The sequence below is a fragment of the Gopherus flavomarginatus genome, chromosome 7, assembly GCF_025201925.1.
Source record: "Gopherus flavomarginatus isolate rGopFla2 chromosome 7, rGopFla2.mat.asm, whole genome shotgun sequence".
Taxonomy (NCBI): Eukaryota; Metazoa; Chordata; order Testudines; family Testudinidae; genus Gopherus; species Gopherus flavomarginatus.
The window spans coordinates 17,911,184-17,923,692 of record NC_066623.1 but is presented as its reverse complement, the minus strand read 5'-3'; the positions used below and the strand labels follow the sequence as shown (position 1 = coordinate 17,923,692).

Below are 12,509 nucleotides of genomic sequence, written 5' to 3'. Positions count from 1 at the left end.
TCTTTTCTTTTAATTGTAAATAATAGAACAAGAAATGGGATACAGTTTGAATATGTAATAGTAATTTTCCAAGTGTATTTTTAAATCATTTGGTTAAATTCATTATTCTCATTTCCTCTAGATGTTGAAACTTTTGTTTCCTGCTAACATTTCAGTGTACTAATTAATAATAGCTTATCGTTTTATAGCACTCTGGCATCCAGTCATCTTACAGTACTTGGCAAACATGCATGTATGGCTGCACTTTCCCCCCACTAATGTTGGATGCTTCAGGCATCTTAATATATTTACAATAGCAACAGTCAATCTTCTTGTAACAATTTTATATGGATCAATAATCTTGTCTTTTTGGTAAGAATTATGAAAGGAAATAAAAGCCACTCTGGTATCCAGAAGTGTATCCCAAAGGAAATAATATTCCAACATCATTACCTTGAGGAAGGCATATCATATTGAAGATCTGGGTTTACAAACAAAAATCTCATGCAAATTATTCACCATGAAATTGAATGATGTAGAATTCTTACATTAGTTGGATGTGGGGGTTTTGAGGAGGAGGAAATGTTGGTGTCCAACTGGCTCCATATGCAATTTTTCATCAGCTAGAAACGAAAGAGATGCTTAATTAAGCCTTTTCACTGAAAAAATACACATCTTGAGTGTTTTGACAGGTATGTTGCTTTGATGTACATAAATGTGGGTGGGTGACCAGTGGTGCTGCATTTTCATATTGGGATATAAATCTTACATAACGCAAAAAATGTAACTGACCTAAATTTTCCATTATTTACAGCGTGTTTTTTCTTTACCAGGAGTAATTTCACTTTTTAAATGTACTTAAAGGACCCGCATTGTCAAAGGTGTATTCAGTTGACTTCTAATTAGGAACAGATAAAAATGATAGACTTTTGGGGTGTAAGATTTTCAAAAGTACTTTTTTTGCATGCTATCAGGTCCCTCCATTCTCGGAGTGAGAGCAGTGTTTTGTATTCTTGGCATTACGTTGAATTCGTTCAGGGTGGGCGTTGGAGTCCGCCAAGGGTGCGTCTCGTCCCCACTGCTGTTCGTGATTTTCCTGGATAGGATATCAAGGCGCAGCTGAGCTGTGGAGTGTATGTAGTATGGGGACGTGGAGGTGGCATCTCTGTTTGCAGATGATGTCCTTCTTGCATGTTCAGACTGTGATCTCTGATGTTTTTGTTGCCGAGTGTGAAGCAGCTGGGATGAGAATCAGCAACTGCAAATCGGAGGTCATGGTCCTCTCCCAGAAGAGAGTGGACTGTTCCTTCCAGGTGATGGGGGGAGCAGCTGCTCTTAGTGGAAGAGTTCAACTGTCTAGGGGTCTCGTTCACGAGTGATGGTGAGCGGGAGTGTGAGATCGACTGGCAGATTGGTGTGGCGGCAGCAGTGATGTGGGCGCCATACCTATCTGTGGTGGAGCAGTGGAAGCTTAGTTCTTGGATGAAGTTTTCTCTTTACAGATCACTCTACATCCCCATCCTCACGTATGGCCATGAACTTTGGGTAGTGACTGAAAGGACAAGATTGTGGGTACAAGCAGCGGAAATGAGGTTTCTTCGCAGGGTGGCTGGGCTTACTCTCTGAGACACAGTGAAGGGCTTGGCTGTTTGGGAGAGCCTTGAGTTACAGCTGCTACTCCTCCGGATTGAGAGGAGCCTGCTGAGGTGGTTCAGGAACCTGATTAAAAAAATGAGAGACTGATTCGAAAAATATGGCTGCAGGTGTTACACTTAGAGAAATATTTCAAACTGTGGTTTTCATTTTTTTCCCTCCTTTAGGTTACTCTTGCTACACTAAAAAGCCTTATTCTTTTGAAATAACTGCTATAAATCTTTATTTTGTAATGGGTTAAACTTTAAGCGCATTACTAGTATATCACAGCTTGGTTGGGGATTTTTAACTAGAAAGAGCTGAGAATGAGAGAGTTCCATTTATACTCAGCTAAAATATATGCTCACTTTCAGCGATAGAAAGATAATCTTCTGAAGTGTTAAAGCAACATATACTTAATAAATGAGCACTCTTGTGTTAGAAAGATTCCTATAGCTATGGGTTTGCTGTATTCCCAAAGGCAGCACTAGGTGAAGATTAATTCATATAGAAATATCTGCTGTTCAAAATTGTGCCAGTAGTAGTTCAATTAATCCTAAAGACACAATCTTGAGACTATTAATAAGGAGAGTCATTTTACCCCTAATGAATTGCCTTTTTCTGCATTGAAGAAGAAATGTATGAAATAATTCATTAAGACCTAATCAATCTTCTTGAGATGTAGATTTGTATCTGTACCAAACTTATATCATGTAGCCAAAAAGACACTTCCTCGTTATACCTGGTATTTGTAGTGCTTATAAAAAATAGAAGTATAATACGGTCAGGATTTTGACGAATTTACAGAGAACATACCCATCCCTACCCCCCGATCCCCTGCCACTAGTCCACATTTAAATCCTACATTTTTAGGGATTAAAATGAGAGAGGTTATTATGGTGGGGTGGTGGGAAGTGGAATTGAGGGGACTGGAGGGGAAAGCATTGAGAGAGAGCATAGGCTTCAGATGAAGCAACAGAAAATGCTGTCTTAATATTTATAGTTATGAATAGACGACAATCAGGTGTCTGTTTTCCCACACAATCAGTATTCAGTGTCTCTGAATTTCCTATCGTAATAGAATAGAAGGCACTTCTCTATTCATGGAGCACTAGAGAAGGTGATTTTGATTTTTTTTTTCAGTAGGTTTCATTACTGAGATATGATCTCAATAACTGTTAAACTGTGTTTTTAAAAAAAAAAATGGAATGACTGTGAAATCTTTGACTCCTACCTCTAAAATTTCTTCTTCGATTTAACTGAAATGTTGACCAAGGATTATACCCTGTGATGGGAAATAAGCTGTGATGTGTCAGAATTATTCCATTTGTTTTGTAGAAGTTAGGAGTTGGAGCTTGAAAACTAGCCTTTAACAGGAAAGTGAACTTAAAAGTAGAGAGAGATGTTGCGGGAGGGCCTGGGTTTTTATTGCTGCCCTAAGGCTCCTTTTATAATACTCTGACAGTGTAAAGGAGCCTCAAACCATGAATGTATAGGGGGTTCCCTTGCTAGCATAGAATTGACCAGGTGGCACAGGGTGCATGCTGGGGAAGGGAGAGGGGAAGTCATTGGAGTTACTCTCTTGCTATTCTCTGCTTTCCATGGGCAACCAGAGTGTAAGTTATGGCAGTTTTGAGACTCGAGGAGTGCAAAGGTGGCTTAAAGCACCAAGTGCAGGACTGGAGCAATGGAGAGTTGAGGCCGAAATCTTTCTTACATTAGCATTCACTAGATTATTATCTGCTTGAGGACTTGCTACATTACAGGGGGGAGGGATAGCTCAGTGGTTTGAGCATTGGCCTGCTAAACCGAGGGTTGTGAGTGTAATCCTTGAGGGGGGCCACTTAGGGATCTGGGGCAAAAATCAGTACTTGGTCCTGCTAGTGAAGGCAGGAGGCTGGACTCAATGATCTTTCAGGGTCCCTTCTAGTTCTAGGAGATTGGTATGTCTCCTATTATTACAGTCAATGCAGAAAGTAAAGAATGTAAATAACTTTTTCCCCTGAAAATTTCTCTGCAGGGGGAACATATTCTGTAGCTAGTGTGCCTCTGCCTAGTAGCCAATAAGACTATCTATAGGAATAATTCAAAAATCTGGACAGATATGCTCTGGGCATCCCAGATATCATATGTCATTCTGGCACTAGTCAGACAGAAGGCATCTTCAATATTAGAACTCTTGTCTCTAGTTTATTAAATATTGTGTAGACATAGCAACTGGAAAATGCTTACTAGCTTGAAGGGGAATTGGTGAGCAACAAGTCATCTTATTTTTATCCTGCTTTTAAAAAAATAAAGTGATCTAATTGGTTCGTTGCTGATCATCTGCAGAACTATTTGTACACAATCTGCCTTTTGCATATTAAGTAAAACTGTTTTAAGACCATTTTATAAAATGACCATGCATACCAGTGTGTTGATTCGAGTCTTATCCAATGTCTCTAAAGCCCTGCAATATTTGTAGTATTTCCCATTCCTGGAATATATATTTAGATTAATTTTTGATGCCAAGAACAACCAAAAAGCATAATGAGATGGAAAAATAAATGAGTAATGTTTTCATTGATATAATTAATCTAAAATGATGGAATTACAGTACTTGGCATGCAAATAATAACCATATATTTGTTTAATCTCTCATGTTTTTGTTGTTGCAAAAAGAACACGCGATATTAGGATGCTGTTTTCAGAGGTTTAGCATGATAGAGGAGATTATTGTAAGAAGTGGCTAGTTAATCAAAAACATCCAGGTTACATATCTTTGTACTGGAAGTGGGGATGAATTTTACATTCAGACCTGGATTTTTTTTTCCTGATCAGAATCAAATTTATGGTTTCTACTTAAGATAAAATTCTCCAAACAGCCACTTAATCTCATATTTTATTAATATTATACAATTCAATAGTTGTACGTGGTACATTACAGACATGATCTCTGTCCAAAGTAGCTTGGAGACTGTATTAGTTTCCACCTAGGTTATAAACTGCCAGGGAGGGAAGGGATGGCTGGCTGGCTGCCTGGCTCCGTAGTTTGAGCATTGGCCTCTAAACCCAGGGTTGTGAGTTCAGTCTTTGAGGGGGCCACTTAGGGATCTGGGGCAAAATCAGTACTTGGTCCTGCTAGTGAAGGCAGGGGGCTGGACCCAATGACCTTTCAGGGTCCCTTCCAGCTCTATGAGATTATATAATTAGCTAAGGTTCCTTAACGTGGTTGTTTCTATGGTGTTGGAGAATCCCATAGATTGCCATTCATCAGACTTTCCTTATTTATTTTGTCAACCACCTTCTTGGTTTGTTTTTGTACCTTCTTTGATATCAGATGTCCTGTGTGAGACTTCTAAAAGAACATATCACCCAAAAAGTTACACTTCTGCATCTTGGAATCCATACAACTCTGTAAGCTCTTGGCTCCTATGCCAACTAATACAGTAGTATCTGGATATTTGCAAGAAAAGAGAGATTCTTGCCGGGGGGGAGGGGAATCTTTACCTTGGAAAAAATAAAACTATTCTATGGCTTGTCAATCAGAAAAGCTTTTAAGCTGTATCTATAAAGGTGGACAGCTTAATGGGTAAGCAATGTTTGTTCTGCATTTCAAGTGCATCATTGCACTGTAAGCGGTGTAAATTTAGCCCTTTTAAGCTTGATCTCCTGGGGCTGAGATTTAAGTGTTTGAACTTTAGTTGAAAGGCATATATTGATTAGTCTTTGATTTAGTCATTCTCCACTGAAAAGTTACTCCGTAATGACTTGTACCTGCCCTTTAGTATATATTGTTTTTTGAAATCATTTTGTAGATTCTCTCCCCACCTCTCAACAATTCTGCTTGAAAGACTGCAATGCTATGAGGAGGAGAAAAGAAAAAGCAGCTGTCACACTGTGAACATAATTGATTCAATAAATAACATTTTTAAATTCCCAAGGCAAACCTCGGAGTCTTCACTTATGTCAGTTAGTGCTCTATTCTATAAATGGTGGCATGCTTAATTTAGACTGGTGGGCTAAGCTACCCAGCTCTCGCATCATATAGAAAGAATAGTACATGGAAGGCGAGCTATTATATACAATTCAACAATTTCACCTGATTTTAATGTAGAGCTGTGTAAAGAAGTGCTCTTAAACTTTTTATTAAAACTAGTAATTGCTTTTCATTCCCCCTGCAGCAGCTTGACCTGAGCAAGGATTTTCTCAGCTTGTTGAACAGAAGAATACACAGGGTGAAATCCTGGCATCATTGAAGACAGTGGCAAAACTTCCATTAATTTCAGTGGGGCCAAGATTTCGCCAACAGGATCTGAACATGTAGTAGCAAACATTATACATAGTCTGGCAGGGCTTACTCCATTAGGGCCCTGCATCTTTACCACTTTCTTCCTCCTTAGCTCTGTAACAGCCTGAGTTGGTTAGCATACAGGTATGCTGTAAGGCCTGCTTTTTATCCTTTGCCTGGGAGGACCTGGATATTGGGCTAGGGCTCGTTAGTGGTGGCATAGGGAGGCTAATTTACTGTTTTTGTCACTGACGTGTTTGACTTGAGCTGAGTTTCTTTGCTTATTTAGCATCTTTCCGAAAGTTTCAGGGGCTCCTAGAATATTGGATTATTATAGTTTAGTAAAAGTTTGAATGAATCAATAAATAGAACAGGCTAATGTATGTTGCCTAAGACATTGCCTGTCCTGAGGATTAACCCCCATTTCAGCAGTCAGTGATAAGTAACCTGTGTGTTTTGCTCTGGTGTAGTCCTTTAGTGTAGATAAAGCAAGTGTCATATGTATTAGCAGCGCTTACCCCAGTTTCCAGCAGTGTTTATCTGATGCTCCTTTATTAAAAATAATGCCCAGCTCTTATGAAGCATGTTTCATCCATAGAGTTCAAAGCCCCTTACAGCAAAGGTAAGTGTTATCCCCATTTTACAAACGGAGGTAGAGGGGAAGTGAAAAGCCTTGGCAAAGTTCACCCAGCTACCCAGTAGAAGAGCTGGGACTAGAACCCAGATGTGTGGAGTCCCAAGCCAGTACTCCAGCTACTAGGCCAAGGTGCCTTCCGTTAGAATAGAATGCTGTGGGAACAATATGATGTAAACCCTCCTCCTCCTCATCTTCCCACTACCCCATATGCACACACCAAGCACACACATGCACTGCTACCCCAGTATTGCTGCAGACAAAATTACAATGGAGTTATTGCCCTTTTATAATAAGTTAGTAAATTTTTTTTTTTCCAGATTTGACCATTGTCCTGTTCTTTGGATGATCTGAACAAGTCATCTGCTTGCATGTTGTAGTGTCTGTTTTAATATATGTGATATATATGTAAGTTGTGATTTGTCTGTATTCTTTACAGGGTATTAGAATAATGGAGACTCTTCTTCAGGAACAGTGTGGGTGCCCATTTTCCTGAGAAGGAACTGTAGGTGTCATCAATTTAAAGATTCAAAATACAATATGTATATATTTGCACCCACAAAATGTGTTTATAAAACAGATTTTTTTAATTGGTTATTTTTGCTTATATACATTTCTTAACTAATATACTCCACATATTAGTACATACAGACTTTATATAGAATTTATCATCCATTTTGAATTATATCCAACACTTACTCATTCTGATTACAGGAAAAAATAATGAACTGCTGCTTTGTAAAACTTGGTAATACAGCAGTTTTCCTTAATATCATGTTAAGATCTCTTTTGTGGGCTGTCTTTTTCTCCCTCGTAACTTATCTATCACTAGACCATGAGAGTGATAGTCAGACTTAATAAAACAAGATGTTCGCTTAGTCTGGAGATCTTTATTGCTTGCAGAAAAGTAATCTCTTCAGAGATTGCCCATAGAGGCAAGATTTGGCCGACTTTAAAGTAGCTTCAGAATGAGAGCAAATGGCTATTGATTAGCTCCTAATAAATATTATTCTATGCTTTTTACAGGAAGAAAAGTGTCATCAGAGCAATGTATCTTTATTACTGTCACTGTTTCCAGGGAAGTTATCCAAATTTTATTGGTACCATTTTATTGAGGAAACTGAGTATTTAATATGCACAGCTTGGAGAGAAGATGACAATAGTCTATACATCTTTTGGATAAGATTAAGGAAAGATACGCTGTTTAAAGGGACTCTGATCCCGAGAGATCCTGAAGAAGCAGATGTAAATGTGGAAATAATGTTTTCATGTGGATTTCTGGTGAAATTTCCAGAGACTAAGCATTCACTGAGAGAACCAACATCAGCAAAAACATAAATAGCCCTTTTTGCTGTGAAGAGATCTTCTACCATATCAACCAGTTATCTTGAGTCTTGCCAAGAGAGGTGTGAATATCCTCTATTAATTTTAATAGTTTATTTTGAAGCTTAGTTGTTAGGGACAGTGATTCTGTTCACAGAATGTATAATCTAAAAGGAAGCATCAATGGAAATGTGTGCCATCAATTGTGTGGACTCAGCATCTCTCTGCAGGTATTTGGTATTTCCAATGTGTCTGCAAATCCTGAAAACAAACAACAAATTAAAGCTTCCTTTGAGAAAAATTGTCTAGTCCTTCCGAATGTGAACTAATGCAAAGCTTCCCTGCTGAGCCTATAGAAACACGGAAACAGTAGTTCTGGGAGATGAGACTACTGTACTGTACACCCACTTGGAATCATCACCCCACTGAGGAGAAATCTAGCAATGGCAATTTAAGTGTCAACTTTGCTAATTATTTCACTGCTGAGACTTTAGCAGAAACATCCATCTAACATGCTCGTACCAGTGTGATTGGATTCATTTCAAAGGATGTCCCACCGCTATAAAGTTACAAGTTTTAAAGTGAAAATATTTGATTGTCCCCAAAACATTTTCTTTTTCTTTTTTTTGGTCCTGACAGGAGCCTGTGGAGAAGTTGAAGGGGATTAGAAGATTTCTGAGTAAAATTCTTAAGGGAAAAGAGAGCTCGCGTGGATGAGGGATTCATTTTGAAAGAGCAATTTTATTTAAAACCTCTTATTAAAAATACAAGTAATTTAGGACCAGATATGGATACCCTTGCTCATGCTGAACAATACCTCAATCCACAAAGAGTCCCACTGAAGTCAGTGGGTGTCAGGTGGTACTAAGTGCTTTCAGCTGAGCGTGAGTGTGATTATTTTTACTACTGAGGCTTTGGAGGGGAGCATTTTTGGCAAATCCACACTACTGTGTACCATGCCAGAGGATCTTTAATATCCATGCAGAACAGGCTGGGCCTCTGCTTTTAACACCTTGTTGGAACAGCTTAGGCGGGGGTGGGGAAAAAAAAAAAGTAGACCTACTACACACTTTTTAATAGCAAGATCAACTAGCAATAGAATCATTTGATTAGGGAGATATTGAGCTGTTGTTAATGATGCTTAACAGTCAGTTAAATAAAGTTCTTGTAGCAACAGTGTGGAGCCAAATCTTGTTCAGTGTGAGGAAAATTGGAATAGGTAATTTAAGTCTTTTCCAACCCTATCAGATATAGTTTTTGATCAAAATGGCTAAAGCAGCATGGAATATAATCCCATTTGCTGTCTACAATCAGTATATCAAGGCATGTTTAACTCACTGCTTCCAGAGGTTAACCAACATGTCTGGTTATCTGGAAAATTTAATTTTAAGGCACCCCAGGATGTAATCCAATGTAGTAAAGTCCAATAACAAAATTTAGTCAACTTTTGTAATTAGTGATTGAGCCGAAAAGGAATTTGCTAACAAGAGGATGCTCTTATGTGTAAAAGTTTGATGAATGATTCCTGATGGCATATGGCATCATACTACCTAGACAATATAAAGCCCCAATCCAGCAGAATACTCAAGGATATGAGTAGTGGCGAGTAGCCCCAGTGTCTCCAATAGGACCACTCGTGCCTAGAGTTATAGACATGCTTTCCTGGATCTCAGTCTTTATGAAGTGAAGACAGAAACAGAAATGAACAAACATGTTCTGCAAATGCTTTAAAAAAATAAAACACTAAAAAATTAAAAGCTACACTTCTGAAAAGCTGGGCCTTAACCTATAATTCATATGGTCAATATTTTGGCATGACAGAAATCTGATTGCTCATAACACTAAAGGCATATAGCACACTTCTGAGGAAAAAGTAGACCTAAAAAGACAAGCATTTGTAAGTGAGAAAGTGGGTTGATAAATTGGAATACAACCCTGATGTTTTCTATAGTAAGTACACCTCTGTAAACTAATTGTTCTGTTTGATTTTCATTTTGGAATGGTGTATTTTGAGTTTTTGCATTGTTTATATTCTTCAGAGACACTATTGATCTTAACTAGCGCATATTTTGGCTTTGTCCCTATGTAATTTTGCAGTATATGGATGGATAATTTACATACAATGGGCAAACAAACTCTTAGAGGATGACTCAGACTGGACGACGTAGGAGAAAGAGACCAATATAGTAAAAGACACTTATGTGTCCTATTAGGTTCAATGATAGTGATCCATCTGATGAGCTAATCTGTGGGGATGACAGCTCTGCTTTTTTTCCCTCTTGGCACTGTTTATCTTTTGAGATCATAATCCTGTAGATAACATCAGTTTGTTGAATAAATTAACATTCTTTTAGAAATGCAGCATTAAATGTTTTCTGGAGATTCAAATAGGTAGAGTATATGGGATCTGATAGAAAATCCTTCTTTAACCACCCAAAAGACTGGTTGGGGAAAACTATCCAAATAATAAGTAAGTTTAGTCTAATGTCCCAATATGAAAGTTTTTCTAGATGTAGTCAATGACTGATTAATGATTTGAGAATAGTTGCTCAGATATATCATGGTAGTAGTGGTATATAAATACATAGATTCTTTTGTAAACGTTGAGGCCAAGATTGTCAAAGTCCTGCTGTGTCCTTAGTAGGTCCCTAAATAACTGTCTGGAAATTTATTTTTTTTTCTTCCAAGGAGCCTAATTTTATGCACTGCAGGGTATGACTGAAGGCTCACTTTAGTCAGGGGAAAGTAATATATTTGCTTCAGTGGGCTTTGGGTTGGGCCCACAGTTTTAGTAATCTTGGCCATAAGGACCCCCTAAAGTCATGTTCCCTCATACTTGTAAACTTTCCTTTCATAGATAATGCTGCATATGCCATCCAGTGAAACCTTTTAATAGTTACATAAAAGTTAAGTTTTTTTCCTTACTTAAGACCAATACACCTGGGACAAAATAATTTTTGCTTATTTTTTCTCTGTAACTTTCTGTCATTCTAGATTACGTCTATGCTTCTAGGCAATTTAGAAATTCTCTTTAAGCGTTGCTTATTGCAGTTTTTATTACTGGTTTTTAAAATCGTTTTTTTGTTCTTTTGTAGATTGTTCTAATGCTCTGGGGGAGGGGGAGTTTTATACACAGTTAAAAACAAATTTTGTTAAGGAACAAGATAAACAAACAACTCAAAACTAATTGGAAGAATCCTAGGTAAAATGATGACTCTAAGCTCTCAGCAGTGAGAGAGTCTTTGGAGGTGAGGAAGGGCAAATTGTATTTCAGAATGAAGTAGATCATTTGTCTTTAACTATATTGTGGTTATGAGCTTTATCATGATAGATTAACAAATTTTCATCCTAACATAGCAGTAGCAGTCCTTTTTGCTAATGCACTCATTAGTATATTTCAGATAGCTAATAGTTTATGGAAGCAGTAGCAATCAATTTTGTGTGTGTATATATAATATAATATAAATTTTTAGCCAAGCCAACTGCTACTGTAGCATATAAAAGAAAATCATAAATGTGGAACAATGATTCAGGGACTTTATTTCAGCCGGGTGATCCATTATCAGTTTAGCCATATGATGAGGAAAGGTGCTGTATTTTTGTGTGTGTGTGTGTGTGTGTGTGTGTGTGAATGTATGTTAACTATTGGATATACAGTGTTTTTATATGCAAACTATTGTACTGTGAATACTGAATGTATTATCATGCCATTGTACATATGCTGTGTGATTATACAAAGGCTACTTGAACACAAAGGAAATGTAAAATGTCAGCTAACTACAACAGCAAATGACATCACCCCTCTGTACAACCTTGAAATAGTGCACCTCATTGCACTGCAATTTTCTAATAAAATAAAATGTATTAGAACTCCTGTTTCCAGACTATGTTCTGTCCTGTTTGGAGGTTCCCACCACTGGGCTTGCTCAGATACACCGGAAAAAGAACTGTGTGTGTGTGTGTGTGTGTGTGTAGAGGGGGGGGGGGTTCCCTTCCAGTTCTTCCATCCAAAGAGAATCAGCTTTCCATGCATGAATTGCCTTTTTCCAGTCTGGATACTATAGCATTGATCCTATGAGTACTTACACTTACATCTAGCTTAACCTGAAGTCAAATGGGACTACCCGTGTGAGCAAAGTTTTATGTGTATGCATGTTGACAGGATTAAGCCATGTGCTAGAGTCACAACTGGCTTAAATTTGCATTGCTCCATTTTAAATCAGTAGACTTAAGTCAGTTTATCAGCTGAAAATTTGGTCCCAATATGTCTTGTAGGGAAAGAACCCTGGCCAATCCATGGATATTGGCACAATGGACTGAATTGCCTCTAGTTCTGTTTCTCACTTTGCTAGTTAATTGAACTCTTTGAGCACTGAATAGTAAGCATTTGTGAAATGTGAGAAGCATGTAATGACAAACACAAAATGCAATTTTCTAATATTTATAGGTATTCTCTTGCGTGTTAATTCTTTGTATTGCTTAGAAGGAAACAATAAAAATATTTCTCATAATTTAAAATCCTTCACTGACTAGAACAACTGCTTGGAAATTTGTGACTAACATTTTGATTCTCGATCAATAGCCATATTATTTCAATGGATTTTTTTTTTTAAAGCAGAACACATCAGTGGGAGTTCAGAGTAAAAAAAACAAAAAAAACCCAGATACCAT

General features: G+C 37.7%; 2 protein-coding genes across 3 annotated transcripts in view; one reads left to right on the top strand and one right to left on the bottom strand.

Moving 5' to 3' along the window:
• PRELID2 (PRELI domain containing 2) overlaps positions 1 to 11,458 on the top strand; it is a 47,080-nt gene extending 35,622 nt beyond the window's left edge. For both annotated transcript variants that reach the window (XM_050962874.1, XM_050962875.1), the window contains 2 exons: positions 6,955 to 7,020; positions 7,542 to 11,458. In XM_050962874.1, coding sequence (XP_050818831.1) covers positions 6,955 to 7,011 — 57 coding nt within the window. In that variant the 3' untranslated portion in view covers positions 7,012 to 7,020; positions 7,542 to 11,458. The remainder of the gene's footprint in view (positions 1 to 6,954; positions 7,021 to 7,541) is intronic.
• Positions 1 to 12,509, bottom strand: part of LOC127055578 (uncharacterized) — a 433,156-nt gene that overhangs the window by 64,522 nt on the left and 356,125 nt on the right. The window lies entirely within an intron of this gene.